The sequence below is a fragment of the Balaenoptera physalus genome, assembly GCF_965194825.1.
Source record: "Balaenoptera physalus genome assembly, chromosome: 3".
NCBI lineage: Eukaryota > Metazoa > Chordata > Mammalia > Artiodactyla > Balaenopteridae > Balaenoptera > Balaenoptera physalus.
Genome location: NC_138890.1, coordinates 79,460,459 through 79,482,703, shown reverse-complemented (window position 1 = coordinate 79,482,703; position 22,245 = coordinate 79,460,459). Strand labels below are relative to the sequence as shown.

Here is a 22,245-nt window from a genome sequence, read left to right as displayed (position 1 = left end):
GAAAATATGGCAGAATTCATTTTGGATATTTCCTGTAGATTGTGCCCTGCATTGGAAAGTGGGTGGAGTTCTGACATTTGTTTATTTGTATGTTTCAGGGAAATAAAGGTACAGAGAAGCACTTGTCCATTGCCTAAATAAAGACTAACTGTACAGCTGACAGCTTAAAAATACTGTATGAGATGACATTTCATGTCCAACAGTATCATCTGTTTCCTTCATTCTAAGATCAACAAATGGCATTAAAAATGGATGCTGAAAATGTAAGAGGAAAAGCCATTGTTTTTGGCAAATTTTTTAACTCCTCTCACCATCCTTTTCAAAGCAGGAGTAGACTCAATGACTTGAATTGAAAATTAACAGGAGATTAGTTCAAGGGGGAAACTGTTCGGTTAGGATATATTTAATTTTCAGATTTAGAAACTGACTCAAATCATACATTCTAAAGACTTGATTTATCTTTTTCCTAAGCATGTAATCTTTACAATTTACATTGTCTCACCTTAGAGATAAATTCAACATTATTCTTCTAAGATATCTTCTATTTTTGCAGGAATGAAGGTATTAGAAATCATATGAAAAAGAAAATTTCAAAAAAAGTAGATTGTCTTTGTCCATAGAAACAATGCTTTAATTGGAGGTTCTGTTATTTATCAATATAAAATAACCACTAGATACGATCAGGAATATTTCCCAAGAACAAAGATATGATCATAAAACTTGCTAATTATTTGACTCAGAAAATTTTATTTCTAGCCTTATAAATGAGCATCATGTGCATCATGTGTACTGATCTTATAAGGCCTCCAATCTTTTAGAAGATTAATCTGGATACCATAAAAGTACAAATTGAGCATCATAAATTGTCTCCTAATATATATATATTGTTAATGTTAGGTTAGTAGACACTGCTTTTATTTGCCGGTGGAAATCTTTGTCCTGTGTCTCTTTACCAAGTTGAGCCAGGTAGTGTGAACCGATTCTTCCTGGGCATGTGTGACACCCGGAGTCATCACAGAAGGTGCTCAGCCCCTCTGTCCACCCCAGAAACAAAGCCTAGACACCTAACCCCCTTCCCAGCCTGCTAGGCACACTTCCTTCCCTTTAAAGCAAAACCTGACCTAAATAGGATAGCTCTCACTTAGCACACCAATAGTAATTGTGTTCAGTGCTTTATAAAATCCTCAAATTTAAGAAAGAGCAAAGGTATGCAGTTATTTATCCCTGTGTCTTTCAGCACATTGGACACTTTATCTATTAGGACATGTTTTAGTTCATTTAGAAACTGGTTTGCAATTTTTGAAAGTCACTTCAAAACTCTCCTCGCTGGGGATGTCAAGACAGGCATATGCCAGGAATCTGACCAGGTGTAAGTTAATGCCAGTAGCTTTCACCAGAGAAGATTATGTAGTATGGAAGACCTGTCTCTGTCCTTGAGGGGCTTTCAGTCCAGAGAAGATGTCAGACATGTGCACGAGGAAGTACACGCAAGGGGGATGCCACATCCCGGTTAGAGAGGTTCAGGAAGGGCTATCTGTGGCTGAGACATCTGAGGCACAACTGTTGAGATGAATGCATTGGCAGGAAGCTTTGGACAGGATTTCCCAAAATGTGGTGCATGTACCGTTGGTGGCGGTACGTTAAATGATTTTAGGAGGCCCCAGGCACAGAGTTAGATCATCTTCAGTAACTTTACAAGACGATTAGTCCCTTTCAGCTCCCTTGGAATTCTTTGCATCATTCCCAGAGAATGCCTGTTTGGGGCTGTGTGACCTTTGCCACCTTATTCACACTGACTCACCCCTTTGGTGCCATGCAGGTAGACATGGGGCTCATGGCCTTTGGCAGACAGCGATATCTGGCTAGAAATGAACAGTATGGGGGGTTTCTTCCTCACTGAAATAATTTTTATGGTTTAACAAATTTTTAATGATTTTTATGATTATGGTATATTTAGGGGAGGAGTGCCAGTTTCCATTCACATTGTGTATATGGTTCCTTTTATAAGTAAATTTTTTTTAAATAACAAGTAACCAGAGGGAAATAAAATACAGATAGTAAGTAGAAAACAAAGGCAAGTATTTGCAGCAACACAGATGGACTTTATGCTAAGTGAAATAAGTCAGACAGAGAAAGACAAATACTGTATGTTATCAGTTATATGTGGAATCTAAAAAATACAATAAACTGGTGAATATGACAAAAAAGAAGGAGACTCACGGATATAGAGAACAAACTAGTGGTTACTAGTGGGGCGGGGGAGTGGGAGGTACAAACTGTTGGCTTAAGGATATATTGTCCAGCATGGGGAATATAGCCCAAATTTTGTAATAACTGTACATGGAAAGCAGCCTTTTAAAACTGTGTAAATTCTTTTATAAAAAAACAAAACAAAGGCAAGTTGTGACAGTGGCGCTCAAAGGATGAGGGTTTAGAGTGTTGCTCAGGTACATACAGGATGGCTTTTTCAGTGAAGAGAGAGATTTCAGCAAATATGCTGGGGTGGAAAATGCAAGGCATTTGGAGGGAAAGGTGAGTCTAGAAGGTGGTGGAAGCCTAGAGATATGTTGACAAGTCAGAACTAGGAAGTCTTCTTGCTCAGCTTGATTGCCAGCTAGGGGAACAGAGGGCTGCGAGCCCTTTGGAATCACTGCTGGAGTCACACCCAGGTCTGGAAAGTGATTCAGAAGGATCTGAGTCCCTGAGCCTTTAAAGCAGGGGTGGCGAACTCACACGTCTTGGCTCATTTCCTGGCCCCTGTGGGCGTGGGGCCAGGTGGTAAACCAGACAGGACTTGTTTCTTACCCCCTTGCACCCCCTGCCCCCAAATGTTACCAGAAGGTCAGATTTTTCTTGAGAAATGGGAAATGTGCATTTTTAGGTCAATGCTCCCAACTTTTACATGGTTGTTACTAATTAGAAAAACAAAATTAAAACACGATGAGGGCCCATTTTGGGGTTGGTGAAAGCATTCTGGAATTAGATAGTGATGATTGTTGCCCATTGTGAATATAATAAAAATCACTGAGTTTTACCCTTTTCAGATGGTTACAATGGTGATTTTTATGTGATATGAATTTTATCTCGGTTTTAAAAAGAAAAAAAAAATTATGGGGGCCCAACCAAAATGTGTTGCCAGCCCAAAGTTTGTGAGCTCTGTTTTAAATGGAGGAATTACTCTTTGCTACTTTTGATAATCCCAAACCACCTTTCCCCAGGGAAGCCAGCAACCAGCAGTTAATGGGGGTCGCATTGTAACCTTGCATTAACCTCTGGGCCTCTTTTTTCCGCCTGTGGTGTTCATGGCTTCTTCCATCTCTAAAAGTAGGACTGGTGACAGAAATGGGGAGAGGTGGGATGGTGGCCTTAATTCTGGAGCACTGAGTGAGTGGGTGGAAAGACAAAACTACAGAAAGGTGGGCGCTGCCAAAGTGTTTCAGAGAAGTGATTTATTTTGTTGTTATTTGGCAACTGGTGGTAAAATTGATTGGTTATGTTATTTGCCAAAGCTTATTTTACCCAAATATCTACCATTAGGGAAGTAATCCATCTCTAAGACAGCAAGTTAATGTACTTAGGGAAACGATTTTTAGTTCTTAAAAGAGATTGACTATAATGACCTTTTTTAGTTACTTTCTTTAACCAAAAAATGAGTTTAGTATACCAAGTATGACTCAACATGAAAGAATTATGATTATTTTAACAAAACTATTTGGCTTTATTATTTTTAATTCTAAATATAATTTTAAGTTAGCCAATTTCAATAAGGAAAAAATAGAAAACTTAAGATTTTTATATTGTAACCCTAACTTAATTTTCAACTTTTTCTTTAACAAACTAGCAAAGAAAGGTAGAGTTTATGCCTTTTTAGATTTCCAGTTTCTTATGAATTTATCCTTAAAAAATGCCTTTTTTAATCTTAAAAAAGCAACATCTCTCTGAAAAACAGAATTATCTTATCTCTGCAGAGTGTGGGTTATTCAGTAATTTTTACCAGTTTCAAGTGTTATCAGAAGATGATTTTTTTTTTTTTTGGATGCCTATCTTAAGTTACGAGTGGACTCATTTACAGTAAACTTTTTTGAAAGGATTATATTGCAATATTCGTTTCTTAGGTAAATTTGAGATATGATATTTGAGATATGCTACCTAATTAAAGTATTTGAGATATGCTACCTAATTAAAATAAGTCATTTATAGTTTCTTATGTCTTATAAAAAACCAGTACTCTTTTCCCACTCCTCCCCTGGCTTCCTGTTCCCCCAGAACAACCTGGGAATTTTTTTGACCCAGCAGATACATTTTAAAGATTAATTGAGCATTTATTGTGGCAAGGAATAAATAATAAATTATAACCAATCACAAAGATTTTACTTTCAGGGAAAATGGAAGCAAATAATTATGATATAAAGCAGTTTGCAAAAAGAGTGAGAGATAGGATAGAACGTTTCTGACAGGGTTAGTCAATAAAGGCTTCAAGGAAGATATATTTGGGAAGGATCATTGAGGAATGGATAGGATTTCACCCAAGATGGCTCCCCCTTGCTGCCTTCAAATTTCTGCTCAAATGTCACCTTTCCAGAAAGGCCTTCCCTGACTAAAATAGCAGGGATAAAATAGAATAGTCTCCCCCTCACCCCCACTGTCTCCTCACTCCCCCCCTCAAAAAAACCCACACAGACTCCCTTTACTTTTTTCTAGCCCCTGCCACTATTTTGACCTGTTTATACACATTTGTTTATTTGTGTCTTAGGTTTCCCTCTACTAGAATCTGTGCTTCTTGAGAGCAGGCGTTTTGGTGCTCAGTAAAAAATGTGTTAAGTGAATGAATGAGTGACTGACTGGGAGAAGGCTTTTCTGCTAAAAGTCTGTTTACTGTGTAGCGCTCCAAACTGGTATGGAATATCCAAGTTCAACTTCTCCCAGGATATTTAGAAATTTGGCACATTCACCACCTCTCTGAGACTCAGCGAACACATTCTGTAGAAATTAGGGGGGGATTTTGATGCCTGTAACTAAATAACAAGTGTTATGAAAACAAATTATTATTACTCTTAACCTTCCTACCTTTTTCCCCAGCAGACCTTCCGTAGACACTAACTGACCATACATAATTTAGGTTTAAATTATTTCTTAAATCCATGGGACTTGCACATGTCCTTCAGTTTCTGACATACAGGTACACTGCGGGGCAGAATTCTAATTCCAAAGAGCCAATAGGAGTTCCGTAGGTTGGCTCTGAAATGTAGTCCCATTTATTTCTGTAAGGAGGAGTCATCCACACAAATGGCTGCCGAGCCTGGGAGCTGAATGTAACTGTGTGGTGATGGCCAGGGAGGACCTGTGGTAAACCGGGCAGGGTGTTCTCCTTCTAAAGGCGGCAGCCACAACTTAACTCAAGATCACGGTTGCCATGTGGGAATGTGGGCCCGTTTTGGTCAGGTCTTATGATTATTCAAAAAAAAAAAAAAATCAAAAACACAGATTTTGAGGTTAAATTTTTCGATTTTTTAAAACGTGGACCACTCACTCTAAGAAGAATACAACACTGTACAGGCCAAACAACGGGGTGTCCAGGTTACAACCTCTACAAGGCATCCTGATCTAAATAAAACAATGGAGGATACCTGAGCATTAGGAACAGAGAAAAAAGGTTAGAAAGAGGGGTAGAAACCACTTTACAGAGAACCTAAGTGCCACACTGGAGGTAGCCAGTGGTAAGCATGCTGGGTTTTCTTTTTTCAAGGTTATATCCTGGAGTTTTAGAGCTTCAGTGTATCTTGATACTTGGAATGAGACAGTTCACTTTAAGGCCCAGCAAATCGCATCTTACCATTTGCTTACCTTTAATGGGATCTGGCCTCTTAGGGCTTGACATGGCTATAAAATGCTGGACTAGCTTAACCTTTTCATACAGTTATTGCGGAAAGGTTTTGTCAAGAATGTGGGGAGGCTATGCCAGGGTGCATATTTGACAGATGCCCAAGCTGAGGCCAAGAAGTCACTGCTCCTAAAATACTCAAACAGATGGCTTTGGGATATTTTCATGAAAGATTCCAGAACATTTGCTGTAGGGATTGAGTTAGCTAAATATGGTCACTTCACCAAACAAAAGTGGCTGGTCATTCTGTATGTTCTGGCAAAGGACAGGGGAGAAAAGCAGTGGGCAAAAAAAAGAAAAGAAAATGCATATTGTCCATGGAGTATAAGTAAATTTATTTGTTAAGCTCTAGATATATGAAATTGAATTGATTTCCTGACACATCTTCATGAATTGCTGGAAAAGATAGTGATAGGTTCCATGGAAGCAGATTAGAGCAGTGGGGTTTGTTTCACTCCATGGTAGCTGGAGGGCAGGTGTTACGCACTTTGAAGAACAGAGAGATGAATAGAGTGGTACCTTAGTTGTCAAGGATTATAATCAAGTAAGATAAGGTACGAATTTAATTCTCCCACGAGGCAGAAAATACATTAGAAGAGGGAACACTTTATTCTTTTCTTTGGATTTGGGAGATTACTTCGCCGCTGGATTTGGAAAACCTTCTTGGAAGAGGTGGTGTTTAAACTGAGCCTTAAAGGATGAGCAGGACTTTTTCAGGAGTGGAGCAGGGTGGACACATAATTTTTATTTTCTTTCTTTTTTTTTTCCTCTTCTCTGATGTGTAAGACCCATCCTCCTTATTTTTTGGTTCAAGGAGTTGCTTTATCTTGGGGAGCAGATAAGCTCTAAAAAGTGGGATTATGCAGCTGGCTCAGCAACATCACAGCATTTGATAGAAAATTCATAAATAGCAAACATTCTCTTAATTTCACTTTTCTTACAGATCAGCCACGCACCATAGTTGGCTGCCGTGTACCTCGGCTCTGCCCCTCACTCAGTGCCCTTGGACAAGTCCCTTGACTGCTGAGCCTCAGTTCTCTCACCTGCTCCCTCAGGGTTAATAATAAGAGGACGAAACCAGAACAAACCCTTTCATAAACACATGGAAGTGTTATAGTGCAAATATTTTGCATACTACGGAGTGCCATGCAAATGTCAGCTGTAATTTGGCCGTCTGGTTGTCTTTGTTATAGGGCCAGGAGACCAGGAAGGGTGTGTTGACCATCGATGCCAGTTTTAGGGGCTGGTTCGATAACTAAACTGCACTCCAGTGTGTTGGCTTTTAAAGTCTGTTACTGGTTTTCGAAGCCCGGCGTGAATATAAATATTCATCAGGAGCCAGGGCCTCTGGCAGGATGGGAGAACTTAGGGAGTGGAAAAGTGTAGAAAATCATGGAGCTTGTTTAGAGGATTTTCCTCCACAATCTGGTGGAAGCTTGAATTATATCAACAGTGGAAAGGCTTCATGTCTTCAAGAAAATATGTAAATAAACCCAGCTTAATTGAAAAATCTTCAAGAAAAACATATGGTATCCTAATCCAATGTAATAAATAAGGAAGGGTTCATTTAATTTAAAAAGAAAAAGAATAGTTCACTAAAGTCAGTTTGGTATAAACACTTGTAGGATATTTTTATTTAATTTCAAACCCATATTAAGCTTAGTGATAGAGTTATTAGGCCCTGTTCAAATTTTGCTTAAAATATCATTTATTTATTTATTTATTTATTTTTGGCTGTGTTGGGTCTTCGTTTCTGTGCGAGGGCTTTCTCTAGTTGCGGCGAGCGGGGGCCACTCTTCATCGCGGTGCGCGGGCCTCTCACTGTCGTGGCCTCTCTTGTTGCGGAGCACAGGCTCCAGACGCGCAGGCTCAGTAATTGTGGCTCACGGGCCTAGTTGCTCCGCGGCATTTGGGATCTTCCCAGACCAGGGCTCGAACCCGTGTCCCCTGCATTGGCAGGCAGATTCTCAACCACTGCGCCACCAGGGAAGCCCTAAAGTATCATTTAAAGAGACTAACTTTTCTATTCTCTTTGAGGCTTTAATATAATAAGCTCTATTCTGAGAACATTTTCTCTGCATTCTGTGCACAAGCTCACGTCTAGTTTTGGGTGAAAAAAAATTTGAGTGGGGAGTTACATCTGTTCACAGGCTACTTACAGCATGTCTTCATGGCCAAAGTATGTCTACTGGAAAATTGTAAAGTACAGCATTGTAGGAGTACACCTCAGAGTAGGGGTCCTCCAACTTTACTCTCCCTCAGAACCATCCATCAGGGTGCTTCTTCCAAATGCAGCTTCTAAGACTGCAGTCCTGAGGATTCCGATTCAGTGGGTCTGACAATCTGCATTTCGAAGAAAGCTCCAGGCCCTTCTGATGCACGTGGGCCTTGCCACGGAGAATGCTGCCCAAGTACCTGCTGTATCTGTCCTCTCCCTGCCAGTGCTTTCTCGCAAACTGAGTACCTTTGTAGTAAGTTTTCCTGGGCCTCGACAACAAGCTATACATAGTTTGTGTTTAAAGTTTCTCTAAAATCCATAGGACCCACATGCATCCTTGGGTTTCTAACATATAGATAGGTACGCTGCTGGGCAGAATTTTTAAACCCTAACTCGCCTGTAGGAATTCTGTAGGTCAGCTCTGGAGTGCAGTCACATTTATTTCTGTAAGGCAGAATCTTCTTTTTCTTCTAAGGCAACCTCCTGGGTCAGTCTCCACTTGTGAAACCTTCTGCAAACCTAGTTTCCCTCCATCACCCCTTCGAGGAAAATTATCGTTGTCTCTCTTTGCTACCGTCGCTTTTAGGATTCTGCCAAGCTGTGTGCTTATCTGCCCCGCACCCCAATGCCACATTAAACTGAGTGTCTGGAGAGAACTGGAGAGAAAGGATCGGTCGTTTATCTCTGAAACCACACCATTATAAACACTCAGAAGTTTTGTTGAATGATTCGTGTCTTCAGGTTAATGTCCTCTCTTCTTTGCTCACTCCTGTTTCACAAGTCGTGATCACAAGACTCGATCATCCCATACCAGCCGATCTTCTGCAGTATCTACCTTAAGAATAAGGATGAGAGCATTAACGACAACATTAATAATAGTTCACGTTAACTGATGCAATTTTTAAATAACCGGCACTATCCTAAGCACTTTATATGGATTACTCTCATTTAATCTTCATAACAACCTCAGGTATCCTCATTTGCATATGGGGATACTGAGGCACAGAGAGGTGAGGTAATTAGCCCCCGGGACACGGGCACTCTGTGGCAGAACCAGGCTTCTGACCCAGACGGTGTGTCTCTGGAGCCCACGCTCACAGTCATCACATTACCTGGCTCTGCCTGACTCTCTTTGCACGAGACAATTGTGGATCTGTTCCAGAGGGTTAGCAAGAACTCAAGTCAGTTTGTTAGCCAATAACTTTCACTGACCTTATCCTACAAATTTGTTAATGGGTCGTCTGAGAAGTTAGTTTGGAAAACTTGGGTAGGTAAAGTTAAAATGTTACTTTACTGCACTGATCCTCGAGACCTCTAATATTATTAGTACATTTTTTGCAACTCACATGGGACCTTTGTATACACCGCTTCCCAAATGTATTTAGCTCGAGGGAATCACCCCACCCACCCCCTACTTAAGACTCTTAACTTCTTGAAGAATTAGGTTTTTGTTGTTTTTAACATAATTCGGAATAAAAGCTGGCTAGTGCTCTTGTGGGGTTCCCAAGAAATTTCTCAGGTTCTAAATATTTGGGTAACCCTCACTTTTGACCCTTTCTTATTTAGTCTTGAGTGTCTTTAGTGCTTGAGTAGTTAAGTAGTCTTTAGTGACCACTTACATTTACCTGCTGGAACAATCACAGATTTGTTGTCATAGTGTAATTACTAATAGTGCCCTTTTCGAAGGGATCCCATTTGGATGATAAACTCTGCACAGCTGCTCTAATCATAACTTCACCCTCCCCCAATTAAATAAAGACCTCTGTTTCATACTTGCTACCTTCTCACCACTCACTGAAGGACTCTTATTGCTACCACATGTATGGGAACAAAGGTAATAGCCACGTGCCTCTGGCATCTCACCATTTTATGTCAGAGTCATGCAAGGAATTATAGAATTCCATAAACTGGAATTACCCAGTTTATAGTCTCTCATCACTCAAAAGTAGCATTTCTTAAGAATTGCAAGCCTTTAAGACTTCTTCACCTTGCTCAGAATCTATCTATTCGTATATATGCTTATCTATGCAGAAGAGACAGCAACTCTGAAGGGATACCAAAAGTCTAAAAATAGTTGTTACCTCTGGGCAGCAGCGGTTGGCATCAGTACTGTGTAGTGGTGGCAAAACTGAGAGAGACTTCTCACTTTAAATATTTACACTCTGGCTTTTGAGTAACGTAAGCATATTATTTTTTTTAATTATGTTTTTCAATGGTTTACAACTATTCTGAGTTTTCCCTGGAAATACAGGCTATTTCAAGCCCAGCCGGGTTGATCTACCTTTTGGAATCCATGTCTTTCCTCCAAGGGAGACCTGGTCTCTTTTTTTTTTCTTTTATTTCACTTCACTTAGTCAAATATTATTAGGTCTTCTCATACTTCAAGAGAGAGCTTTTTTTATGCTTGTGTGTTGTAACATAATTCTTAAGAGAATAGCTTGGAATTGGACCTATCTGGGATCAAGCTCCTGTCTTCCACTTACTGACTGTATGGCCTTGAGAGAGCAACTTAATTTCTCTGGGCCTCCGTTACCGTGTCTGTAAATGGGGATAATGACAACCTCCCTCTTGGGATTGTTGTGAAATTTCAATAAGATAATGCATATTCTAGGCAGTTCTGGGGATAATGTAGTATAAGTTCAAAACATGGTGGCTAGCCAGGGGGTTCTCATGACTGTAAACCTCTCACTCTGAGTAGCCACGAAGTTCATTTCTATTCCTGTAACCTCTTTTCTAATATTTACAAGACTGACATTCCGTGGGATCCAACCATACCACTTCTTATAAATATCATCCGACTCTCTTCCAATCCTGGTATTAGTGCACCTAGAGGCGGCAGGGATATCTTGTCAGAGTTTATGCCTTCCAGAAAGCAGTCAAGGCGTCAACATGATTCCTGGAGCAAATTAACCAAAAAAAAAAAGCAAAAAAAAAAAAAAAAGCAGAGATGGAGTCTAATATGATGTTAAAGGTGTTGAAACTTAGGAAATGACATTTTCAATTTCAAAATCATCACAAAAGTAAGCCACTGGAATCAAAGACACACAGTTGAACCCAAAATCGTGATGAAAAGATTCCAGAATTCAAGCAACAAAAACAGCCCAAGGTCACACGGGGAAAAGCCTTCATAGTGTTTTCTTTAGGACATAATTCCCCTTGTCCACAAGTTTGGAAAATAGAAGATAGAAACGAGTAGAAAGAATACAGTGTGTGTAAATATTGGATTTGAATTCCTGCTTCTCTATCTCAAGTGTATTAAATAAGGGAGCAAAACTCAGTGTGCATTTGTGGTCTGTCGTCATGAGCCCAGCATGCTGCTGGGGGTTTTCTGATTTGTAACTCAGTAACTCTCACTTAAGCCATACCACCTTGAAATGATGCCCTACTTAGCAGATGAGAAAACAGATTCAAAGAAATTAAATTGCACCCAAGTCTACAACCCAGGACTCTCGACCTTGATCTTTTGTTTCCGTCCATGCTCTTCTTACTTGGCAGGAAGCCCTGCCTTTGGGTCTCTAGTTCTCTGGGAAGCTTTGGGAAGTCTGGGGGAGAAGCTATGACTTTATGGAGTAATCTTGTTGGCCACTGTGGGTTTTCACTTTGGCTTTATATGTGGCCCACTTCCTTTACGTTGTTTCCTCTGTTGCACAGCTTTGGATGGATGCTGATACTGTTTGTCTTTTTGTGGGGTGCTTCATATCTGTTCTCCAGGGTCCAGTTTTCTCTAGACAAAATACACTTGTGTTACGTACCACAGTCCTTGTGGTACTGAATCTATTGTTAACAACAGATTCAACACCTAAGAAAAAGAGAAATTCCCTGATAAAGGAAATTTTAATATATGTTAGTTTTTTTTAATGTCATCATGGAAAGGATGTATAACTCGTTATTCACTAAACTGTGTGAGGTCTTTGTTTTCACACAACCGTCTGACATTTTGCATTTCTAAGCTCCATGTTACTTCCAGAAGGAGTTGATTAATTTTCACCAAATGTCATTCAGTACCAGAGAACCTCAGAAGGCATTTGAAGTTTAATTTGTTGACTTCTTTAAACAAACCTGTGGAGAAAGCTGTTCAGTGACGGGTATTCTGTGAGATCCTCCTCTGTGCTCCATGTCCATTTATCTTTGCAACCACTCCAAGAGGTGGGGATCATTATTCCCATCTTGTAGATGGGGAAACTGAGTCTCAGTAATATCCCTGAGAAGTATGGCAGTTCATGGAACCATCAGCTACAGAATATTGGACTTTTATAAGTACACTCTTCTTTTCCAGGACCCTGGGGAAATTAGTTGCCACAGGAAATGTGTAGTAGTTCTCACTAAAGGGTTATATGTACTACAGTTTTGTTTTAGTTTGTTTTGTTTTACCTTATATGGTTTTGATGAAAAAATTGTAATATGTGTTAAAGGATATGTTTTTAAGAAGGTCAACTCATGACTCTCATAAAAATACAAAAGGGACATGCCGAAGATTTTACTTAACTCGTTAACTAATGAGGAACAATAAGCTCTTATAATCGTTTCAAAGGAGAATGCCAAGTGTAACACAGGCAGACATGAAAATGAGGAAGCAATTGCACCTTCACTAGACAGAATTTATTTGTATCTCTGTGGAAAAGAGCCATTTGCACTACCAGATTTACTTACAGAGTTGTGAAATAGCTACGTGAAGAACAAGGAAAGGAATCTGCAAGGGGGTGCTTTACAATTCCCAGTACTCCATTGAAAACCATCCAGTGATTTTTTTTTTTTTCTTTTTCAGCCCTTTTTAAAGTCACCACCTTCCCTGACATTTGTCTTCTTTAATATGTTGACTTTTTAAATGAGCATGTACTTTTCTGAAGGTGGTAGGAGACACAGAGTGAATGACTTAACTTGTCCCTGTGATGAGGCATACCATTGATTTTCAACCACTTGGGGTCAGGAAAATGCATACACACCCAAATCTGCATTCGCCATCAGCTTAAGGACCTTAGATGTATTGATTTTCTCAAGACTATGTTCTTTTGTGTTAGGGTCTCCATCTGTGACCTGAGGGCGATTGGGGGTTAAGGGTCCTGGCACTTGTCTTTTTCTCTCTGGATAAGATTGCCTCCAGCTTGCTGCCATGGTCATTTCTTCTGGTCCTTCCAGGGTCAGCCCCTCTCATAGTTTGAATCTCTGCTGCTTCTGCTGATATGGCCCTCTCCCCACCCGTCACTCTCTTTTTCTTTCTTTTTTTTTTTTGGTTTTTTTGTTTCTTCTCTATCCTGTTGAATTTCCCACTTTGGAATTTTTGAGTGTGGAGGCTAGTGTCACACATATATCAGCAGTGTCCCAACAATTCCTCGCTTTTCTCCCTGGAGCACTACCAAATCCCAATGTAGGGGGGTCAACTCTTAGCTGTTTAACTTCTTGTGACAGTGTTTACTGTTGGTTATGGCCCCTTTCTTATCCCCAAAGCTGTCTTTTTACTAAGCCCTATTTAGATTTGGAGTAATTCAAATGCAAGAGAGCTAAGGTTTTATATATTTGTTTAAAGAACTTTTACTAACAGACCAAAACAGCCAGTCATGCTCTTCAAATTGTTTTCTTTTCCATCCTTCCTACTACTGGGCCCACTGGAGCAAATTTTAACTAGGCAAGAATTAGCAATGACATATATGTGCATCTGTAGTCACCGTTTAAAAGTTCCAAGTATAACAAATTTGATGGGTGAAAAAATTATGTATTTGCTGGTGAGGTTGTAAAGAAAGTGACTTGAGTACTTCACTATATTAGCATTTTCTTAACTGGGGTAATATTATGGGTAATTCTTGCTAATTTCAGAAAACTATAGTTTTTCATTAATTAATGTCATGAAAAGGTTTTGGGGTTTTTTCCCCCTTCTAAGCACTTTTCTTCTTTTATACAGGGTCATTATAACTTTGACATCAGTGTTTATCTCCAGATTTATAATTGTTGATGCTAAAAGCAGGATTCCCTAAATATCAGTTTGCCTTACAGCAAACGTTGCTGAAATGGACTGTTTGATTAAGCCAAGAAAGGCGATGTAAAGATGTAGAGGAGGGGCAGTGAGATAAGTAGATGTCAAATAACATTCACACGTATTTCTGAAAACAGTCTTAAATGGTTTTGATGTAGTGGTAATCCTTTGTATGTTTTTGATATAAAGTATCATTTTTCATTAGTCAACAGCGTACATGTATATATTTTTTTAAGTTTGATATGTACATATGTTGTTCATATCACCGCCATTTATTTATTTATTTATTTATTATTTATTTTTATGGCTGTGTTGGGTCTTCGTTTCTGTGCGAGGGCTTTCTCCAGTTGCGGCAAGTGGGGGCCACTCTTCATCGCGGTGCGCCGGCCTCTCACTATCGCGGCCCCTCCCGTTGCGGAGCACAGGCTCCAGACGGGCAGGCTCAGTAATTGTGGCTCACGGGCCTAGTTTCTCCGCGGCATGTGGGATCCTCCCAGACCAGGGCTCGAACCCGTGTCCCCTGCATTGGCAGGCAGATTCTCAACCACCGCACCACCAGGGAAGCCCCCGTACATGTATATTTTTAAACACAAGTGAATCAGTACTTCCAGCACTTTCTTCTTTGAGAACATCTCCTGTTCATACATCTTAGTTGCTTCCTGGGCATACCTTTGATTACGTGTTTCTCATCATAGATCCAGACAGAGGGAGAGGTGGGCCTGTGTTTAATCCTCCACTGTAGCTCAAGTCAGAACCACTGTACCCTGCTTTTATGCTAAATATTTGTATTACTGTCCTTTGATGTTTTCTCGTACATAATAAATCTCTCCTCTTTATTTTTTTTACATTTGCATTTTTTAAATTAAAGTATAGTTAATTTACAGTGTTGTGTTAGCTTCAAGTGTACAGTACAATGATTCAGTTTATATATATATATATGTCAGATTATTTTCCATTATAGGTTGTTATAAGACATTGAATATAGTTTCCTGTGCTATACAGTAGGTCCTTGTTGTTTATCTCTTTTATACATAGTATTGTATATATGTTAATCCCAAACTCCTCATTTATCTCCCCACCCCATCCCTTCTGGTAACCATAAGTTTATTTTCTATGTCTGTGAGTCTATTTCTGTTTTGTAAATAAATTCATTTATATCATTTTTTTTTAGATTCCACATATAAGTGATATCTTATGATATTCATCTTTCTCTGTCTGACTTCACTTAGTATGATAATCTCTAGGTCCATCCATGTTGCTGCAAATGGCAGTGTTTCATTATTTTTATGGTGGAGTAATATTCCGTTGTGTACATATATCACATCTTCTCTATCCATTCATCTGTCGATGGACACTTGGATTGCTAAATCTTTCCTCTTTAAAAGAACTGATTTATGACAGTAAGAGAAACCACACTCTGAGGTACACTTCAAAGCAAGAAAACCACATATTTAACCAGGTAAAGCAAATATCTGTTTCTCTAGCTTTTAAAACAAACAAACAAACACCCACATATGTATTTAGAACTCTCATTTTGCAGGTCAGCATGTTTTCACAGAGAAGTATTTAAGTATAGTGAAGAGAGGGGGGCAGTTGACTACTGCTTCTGTCAGAAGTGCCGTGTACCAGCCACCCTTGTAGGTCCAGGGGACGACACAGTGAATAAGATTTACAACTTCTGCTCTCAAAGTGCTTAGATTCTATTAAAGGAAGGCAGACAATGAAAATGTAAGCAAATGATGAGGATTTCAGGAACAAGGAAGTGCGATGGTTAGCAAAGAATTTAAGTGAAGCATCATTTTCTAATTTTCATTTTTAAAAGCCCTGGCTACTACATGGGAAGAGATTGGAAAGGGGCTTGGACTGGGCTGTTGTCCATGGAGATGGAGGGAAGTGGATAGAATTTAGAGAATTGGAGGAAGGTAGGATGGAAAGAACTTGGTAATGGACTGGGTAAGGGAGGGGATGGTATAGTGGACGACTCCCAGGTCTCTGACTTGAGCACAAGGATGGAAGGGATGCTATTAATTAAGATAGTAAAGAATGGAGGAGGAGCACTTTGGGGGCAGGGGGGAATCGAGGACTCAGTTTTGGACATGGTATATTTGCGATGCCTGCAGAATAGCCAAGGAAAAGAAAAACCTTGAGTGCATTTGCAAAATGAGTCCGGAAATGAGGTCAGGGCTGAGTTATAACTGTTGGGAGTCATTGGCACATGGGTGATATCTAAAGCCATGGAAGTGGTTGAGATCACACAGGGGTGAGGACTGTGAAGGAGAAAAACTTGGTCCAGGACTAGCTGTGAGATACAACAGACATTTAATCGATCTAGTGGAGGATGTGGAACTGACAAACAAGCCTGAGCAGGAATGGCTAAAGGCAGTTAATTTGCAAGAAAAAAATAATCATATTTCATGATCACAGACCACACAGTCCTGGCCAGCAACTCTCAGCCACAGCTCCCAGTTGGCTCTGAAAAAGCCTTCACTAATGCTAGGAGAGAAACCTACTGCATGCATGTCTTCCCTGAGGAGGGGGACAAAGGGTTTCATCCTCATTTTCAAAGATGACTGTACTGGATATAATCCAAAGGATAAAATGAAAGTATGAAGCTGTTGCTGTATTTCTAGAGCAGGGTTTGAAGTTCCTCTGAAACAAATGTGAAAGCCTCAGAGGTCAACTTCTCTGTCCTGGTTTAGTTTGGGTTCCTAGTAAATGGAGAACGATCTTGCTTAGTTGGCAGCAGCCTTTCTCTTGGGAGAAGTTAAAGTGCTACACCGTAGAGTTATTTTGTCTTTATGCTTGCAATTACATGGGAAATTTAGATTTAATAAGAAAACTAGCTTAGAAGACATACAAACTTGCAAGTCCAGCCTTGGAAAAAGGAGCACAGGGGGATCTTTCGAACCCATCTCCCTCTGGTTTCGATTATTTCACAATGTACAGTATTGCCATTTAATAGGCATTGCAGTAAATCCCAGATGGGATGTTTGTAGACTGTGCCACACTCTAATCAATTAAAAACAATAAACTTTCAACTTTATATAAAATAAATTCCTGAAATCCTAGTTGGTTACTGTGTATCTGAGAATTTGGGGGTATCCCTTCCTATATAAATAAGGTTTATTATTTGTAGAGGTCTGTGTCTTAAGTTGAGTCATGGAAGATGGTCCCTGGTCTTAATATGGTAATATTAATATTAAATAACTACACGTGTGCCGTTCGTTTTGACATAAATTCTTTAGTGTGAAGCCATACACTCTTGCAAACCATTGAAGAGTAGGAATAGAAATGGACTGCTGCTTAAATGATGAAAGTATTAAAAAGCTTGGAAACTTTCTTTGTCAAGTTGGCTATTTCTTGTGCTTTTTCACTTTCCTTTTCTTTCTCAAAATCAATTTCAGTTCTGCAGTTTCAGTTCATGTTTCACAAGTTTAAATATCAACATTTGTGAGGGCACCACTTCTAGTTCAATCAAGATTTTCCTTCAGGGTGTATGGCCGTGTACAGTTCTGAATGACATCCTGGTCATTAAGAATCACTTGGCGGCTACCTGTACTATATACCATGAGCTACTTTGGCCCAAATTTCAAATCTGACATGGCAGTTCCACACTGAGGGAGTTACTCTCTTATGTACCTTCCCAGCCTGGATTTGGGAGCGGCTACCTTTTTGTTTTCTAATGTTGCTAACCTGTCCAAACTAGAAATAATTTCCTAATTATTTCTAATAATATCATTGATGCCCTGACTCATTCCTACATATCTGTATTTTTAAGCCTTTCATCTTTCATTACTGAATGACTGCTTTCCAACACCCAGGCGCCTAGGAGAAGAGGGAGAAAGCACAGTTGTAGTGAAGCAGCATGCACAGAGTGGGGGAGGATTTTGGAGAAAAACTAAACTTGGTTTGGGGAATGAACATTTATTGAACATCTTCACTGACTGGCTGTAAGTTAAGAGCATCACGTAGGGTCTCATTAATATTTAATATATACAACTCTTATTGTTTGTGTCTTAAATCTCTGTCTAATTAAATTATGATAATTTAATCAGTGAGTTCAAAAGTGAACTCTAAGCATCTGCTTTTTCAAAGTATGTTGTTCATGTGGCACATTTCATTAGTTCATAGAGTAGGGTTATTTCCTCAAATCATAGAAAAATTTAAAGGGCACAATGGCCATTCATTAGAAATAGCAAGTGGCAATAAGCTCTCCAAGGAATATTTCTTTCCAACACTCAACTTTGGAGAGTTGAAATTCAGGGTGGTTAGGATGATCAAACTGGTAAGTGCTGACCAATGTCTTGGGAAATTTGACTTTTTGCAAATTTTGGACTATAAAGCAGGGCTTTCCTTTTGATTAGCTTCCATGAATTTGTCAATTTACTCAATATCATGGCTTTGTCATTTATTCCTCTTTACATTTAAATGGGTTTCTTTAAATCATTCTTGGTTACTGTTGCTCAGAGAACAATTGTAGAGTTGATTTTATATTCCTTATGTAATTCTTATAAAATTAAAACTAGGGAAAAATTACATAAAAACTTACTGCCTCTTGAGACATACTGTCTTTATAATCAGAGCCCTTTAACTTCTTTTTTTTTAAATTTTAGCATTTTTAAAAATTTTATTGGAGTATAGTTGATTTACAGTGTTGTATTAGTTCCAGGTGTGCAGCAAAGTGATTCAGTTATACATATACATATATTAATTCTTTTTCAGATTTTTTTCCCCATATTATTACAGAATACTGAGTAGAGTTCCCTGTGCTATACAGTAGGTCCTTGTTGGTTATCTATTTTATATATAGTGGGGTGTATATTGTTAATCCCAAGCTCCTGATTTATCCCTCCTCCACCCCCACCCCCAGAGCCCTTAAACTTCTAAACAAAGTATTGGCTACAAAGCAGAAGGGGTAAAACACTTGAATTGCCAAAAAACCTTAAAGATTATGCACAACCACCCATTAATTTCACCAATGAGAACCTAATTCCCCAAAATGTAGGAAAATTATTTTAGTTCTTTTCTGAACAGAAACTAATGTCAGTAGATGGGAGGCAAACCGTAGAGTGGGAAAATGGGAAGGAAAATACTCCTTCCAATGAGATTTTTAATTTGCTTCTCTTGCTGATATTTACTGAATTTTTATCCTCCTCCTCCCCTTTGTTTTTAGTGGCCACAGATGTCTTTAATTCCAAAAACCTGGCCGTTCAGGCACAAAAGAAGATCTTGGGTAAAATGGCGTCCAAATCCATCGCTACCACCTTGATCGATGACACAAGCAGCGAAGTGCTGGATGAGCTCTACAGGGTGACCAAGGAGTACACCCAGAACAAGAAGGAGGCAGAGAAGATCATCAAAAACCTCATCAAAACGGTCATCAAGCTGGCCATTCTTTACAGGAATAATCAGTTTAACCAAGATGAGCTAGCACTGATGGAGAAATTCAAGAAGAAAGTTCATCAACTTGCTATGACCGTGGTCAGTTTCCATCAGGTGGATTTCACCTTTGACCGGAATGTGTTATCCAGGCTGTTAAATGAGTGTAGAGAGATGCTCCACCAGGTCATCCAGCGTCACCTCACCGCCAAGTCACATGGACGGGTTAATAATGTCTTTGATCATTTTTCAGATTGTGATTTCTTGGCTGCCTTGTATAATCCCTTTGGAAATTTTAAACCCCACTTACAAAAACTGTGTGATGGCATCAACAAAATGTTAGACGAAGAGAACATATGAGCATGTGAGTTGAGATTGTGACTGCTCATGATTTATTTGAAGATGGAGCACTGCTGATTTATGAAGGAAAAAAAAATAATTTTTTAAAGATTACACATATTTCAGAAAGACTTTGCCCAATTCAGTTGTCAGACATTAATGATAATGTTTTATGAGGCTTGTTTTATTTGAAGCAAAGCATATTGCCAAATATTCTGGTAAAAAGCTTCCCAGCGGTTAGCAGATCACGGGAAGATGTATGGTTGCATGATGCAAATGTAGAGTTATATAAAGAAAGATACGTGTGGCTCCAGACCTCAAGACATCTTTTTTAGGGCAGTTGTTATGTTTGTGGCACATTGGATATTTCTATCATGTACAGAATTGTGTATTTTGATTCACCTTTATTCCTTACTATGTATGTGTACCTCTTTTAAAAAGCCAACAGCTCTCTCTTACTGTCATTTCTCCTTTTGAAACAATTCCATTTTCAAGTTTACCTTTTGTTAAAAATTCTTTTGTTAAAGACTTTGACATTCAAGAATTCCGTCTTAATTAAGAATTAAGATTCAAGAATTAAGGCAGTCAAATTGAACCTTCAGAAAAATAGAAAACTGCTTCTCTGAAATCAATATTGTAGAAACCAATTGTATTTGACATAATGAATAATGTCTAACATAAGACTATGCTTCTGGAATCGAGTCCTGTTTTTCAGCACCAACAGTAATACTTCCCAAAACATGAAAATTCCCCAAAATGGCATACCATTGCCTTGAAATGCTTGCTGAGGGCTTAACTTATGTCATCTTGAAAACGTGCTGACGGAATCTCCATTTTTCATATCTGTTTTAAATGTAAGAGACAAAGAGGAAATCTTTGATCATTCCCGATATTGGGACAATAAAAAGTAAGTGGTTTTAAGAATGATAAAACAATCTTTACCTTAGAGATGAGCCCATCAGAATAATTTAATTTAGGGGGATGAAAGGCAAAAGGGAAGACAGGATATTGCCAGAAGAACATGGGAATGAAAATGAATGCATTTCAATGTTTAGTAAGGTTTGATAGGTAAATAAAGAATGTCACTTTTTTATTTAACTGATAAGGTTTTTGCTATTTTGTTATTTGCTATTTTGATGAGTAAACCAAAGAATATTTGCATTCCAAGCAGTTTGTGTGTTGTTTCTATATAATTTTATGTGTGAATGATAAAGTAAGCATTTGCTTATTTTGTAAAAAAAAAAAAAAAAAATAGAAACCTGCTGGCCAACTATATCACCTAGGAAATGACAGACTCAGTCACCAGCGCTAAATGTTTGCAATGTCACTCTGTGATTTAGTGTACTCTTTTGCCTTGAATTTGCCTGCCTCCCAGAATACTGATGTTAAAATAATAGCTCACCAGGAAAGGCCCTACAACTAAATATTCCAGAGGTTGAGATCTTCTTTAACCCACTACAGCCTAAAGGAGGTGGTAACTTTCTCTGGGACCCTCATGTGCTTATCTGAGTCAAGCAGCAGAGGCAAAGAGTATCTCCCTGTTTGATATTAAATCCTGACACCAAGACTTGAACTGAAATTACCATCCTCACTTCCCGGGGCTGGTAGGTGACCACTATGAGTTAGCAATAGCATAGTGATTGCAGAATTGATCTGTCTAGCTTCAGAGCCTGCTAAATAGCTTCTAAATTTAGTTTAGCAGCCTTTCTTGACCAGCTCTGCTTTCCTCACTTGGGAAAACCTAACCTGTGTTCTGTGGAAGCTACTGATCTGGTGCATTCTTCTCTACCAGATTCCCTCAGCAGAGGGGGTGTGGAAAACAGAGTGCTTGGGCAGTTGGTGGGTGCTTCTTGCTCACCTCTAGCTATAGACAGGACCAACCAGAGAGAGAGGACCTAGGGGTAAATTTAGATCAGTCTGGGCCCTTTTGGATCACAGAGTTGTGCCTTCACACTAGCAGTCAGATGTGCATGGGGGAGGGGAAGAGCAGTCCTTAATTTCACACAGAAGGAAGGCAGTGAGGAGTATCCTGAAGGAGGAAAGCCTATTTGCTTCCCTCTCTCAGCATCATCTTCTGGAGGGAGCCCATCTCCTCACCAATCCTGTACCTGGAAGGCATGCCTCAGGAGGATCAGTGACAGTCAGCAAATGAATTTGATCAGCAAGTTAATTTCTGATGCAACAGCACTCCCCTTGTGCATGAATTTATTTGGGGTGGAAAGCTGGAAAGAATGCAAATGTGCTTAGGATAGATAATTTTGAGCCAAGTTCATAGTCATTTTAGGGTCTTATGAAAAATTGAGTCTTTTTACATTTTGGAAAAAAATCATGAATTGTATTATAATTGGTTTTTTAAAATTTTTGATGATGGCTTCTCTGCAAACATTATGAGTTAATATAATAGGTGAGTGATAATACTAGTGTTAACAACTGACATTACAGAGTAGATATTATGTGCCA

At 39.2% G+C, this 22,245-nt stretch overlaps 1 protein-coding gene across 9 annotated transcripts in view; it reads left to right on the top strand.

Moving 5' to 3' along the window:
• Positions 1–20,952, top strand: part of TNFAIP8 (TNF alpha induced protein 8) — a 122,755-nt gene extending 101,803 nt beyond the window's left edge. For 7 of the 9 annotated variants that reach the window (XM_082456273.1, XM_082456274.1, XM_082456275.1 and 4 more), the window contains exon 2: positions 19,241–20,952. In XM_082456273.1, coding sequence (XP_082312399.1) covers positions 19,241–19,806 — 566 coding nt within the window. In that variant the 3' untranslated portion in view covers positions 19,807–20,952. The other 2 variants (XR_014262027.1, XR_014262028.1) reach the window with 2 other exon arrangements.
• Positions 20,953–22,245: the final 1,293 nt, after the last annotated feature.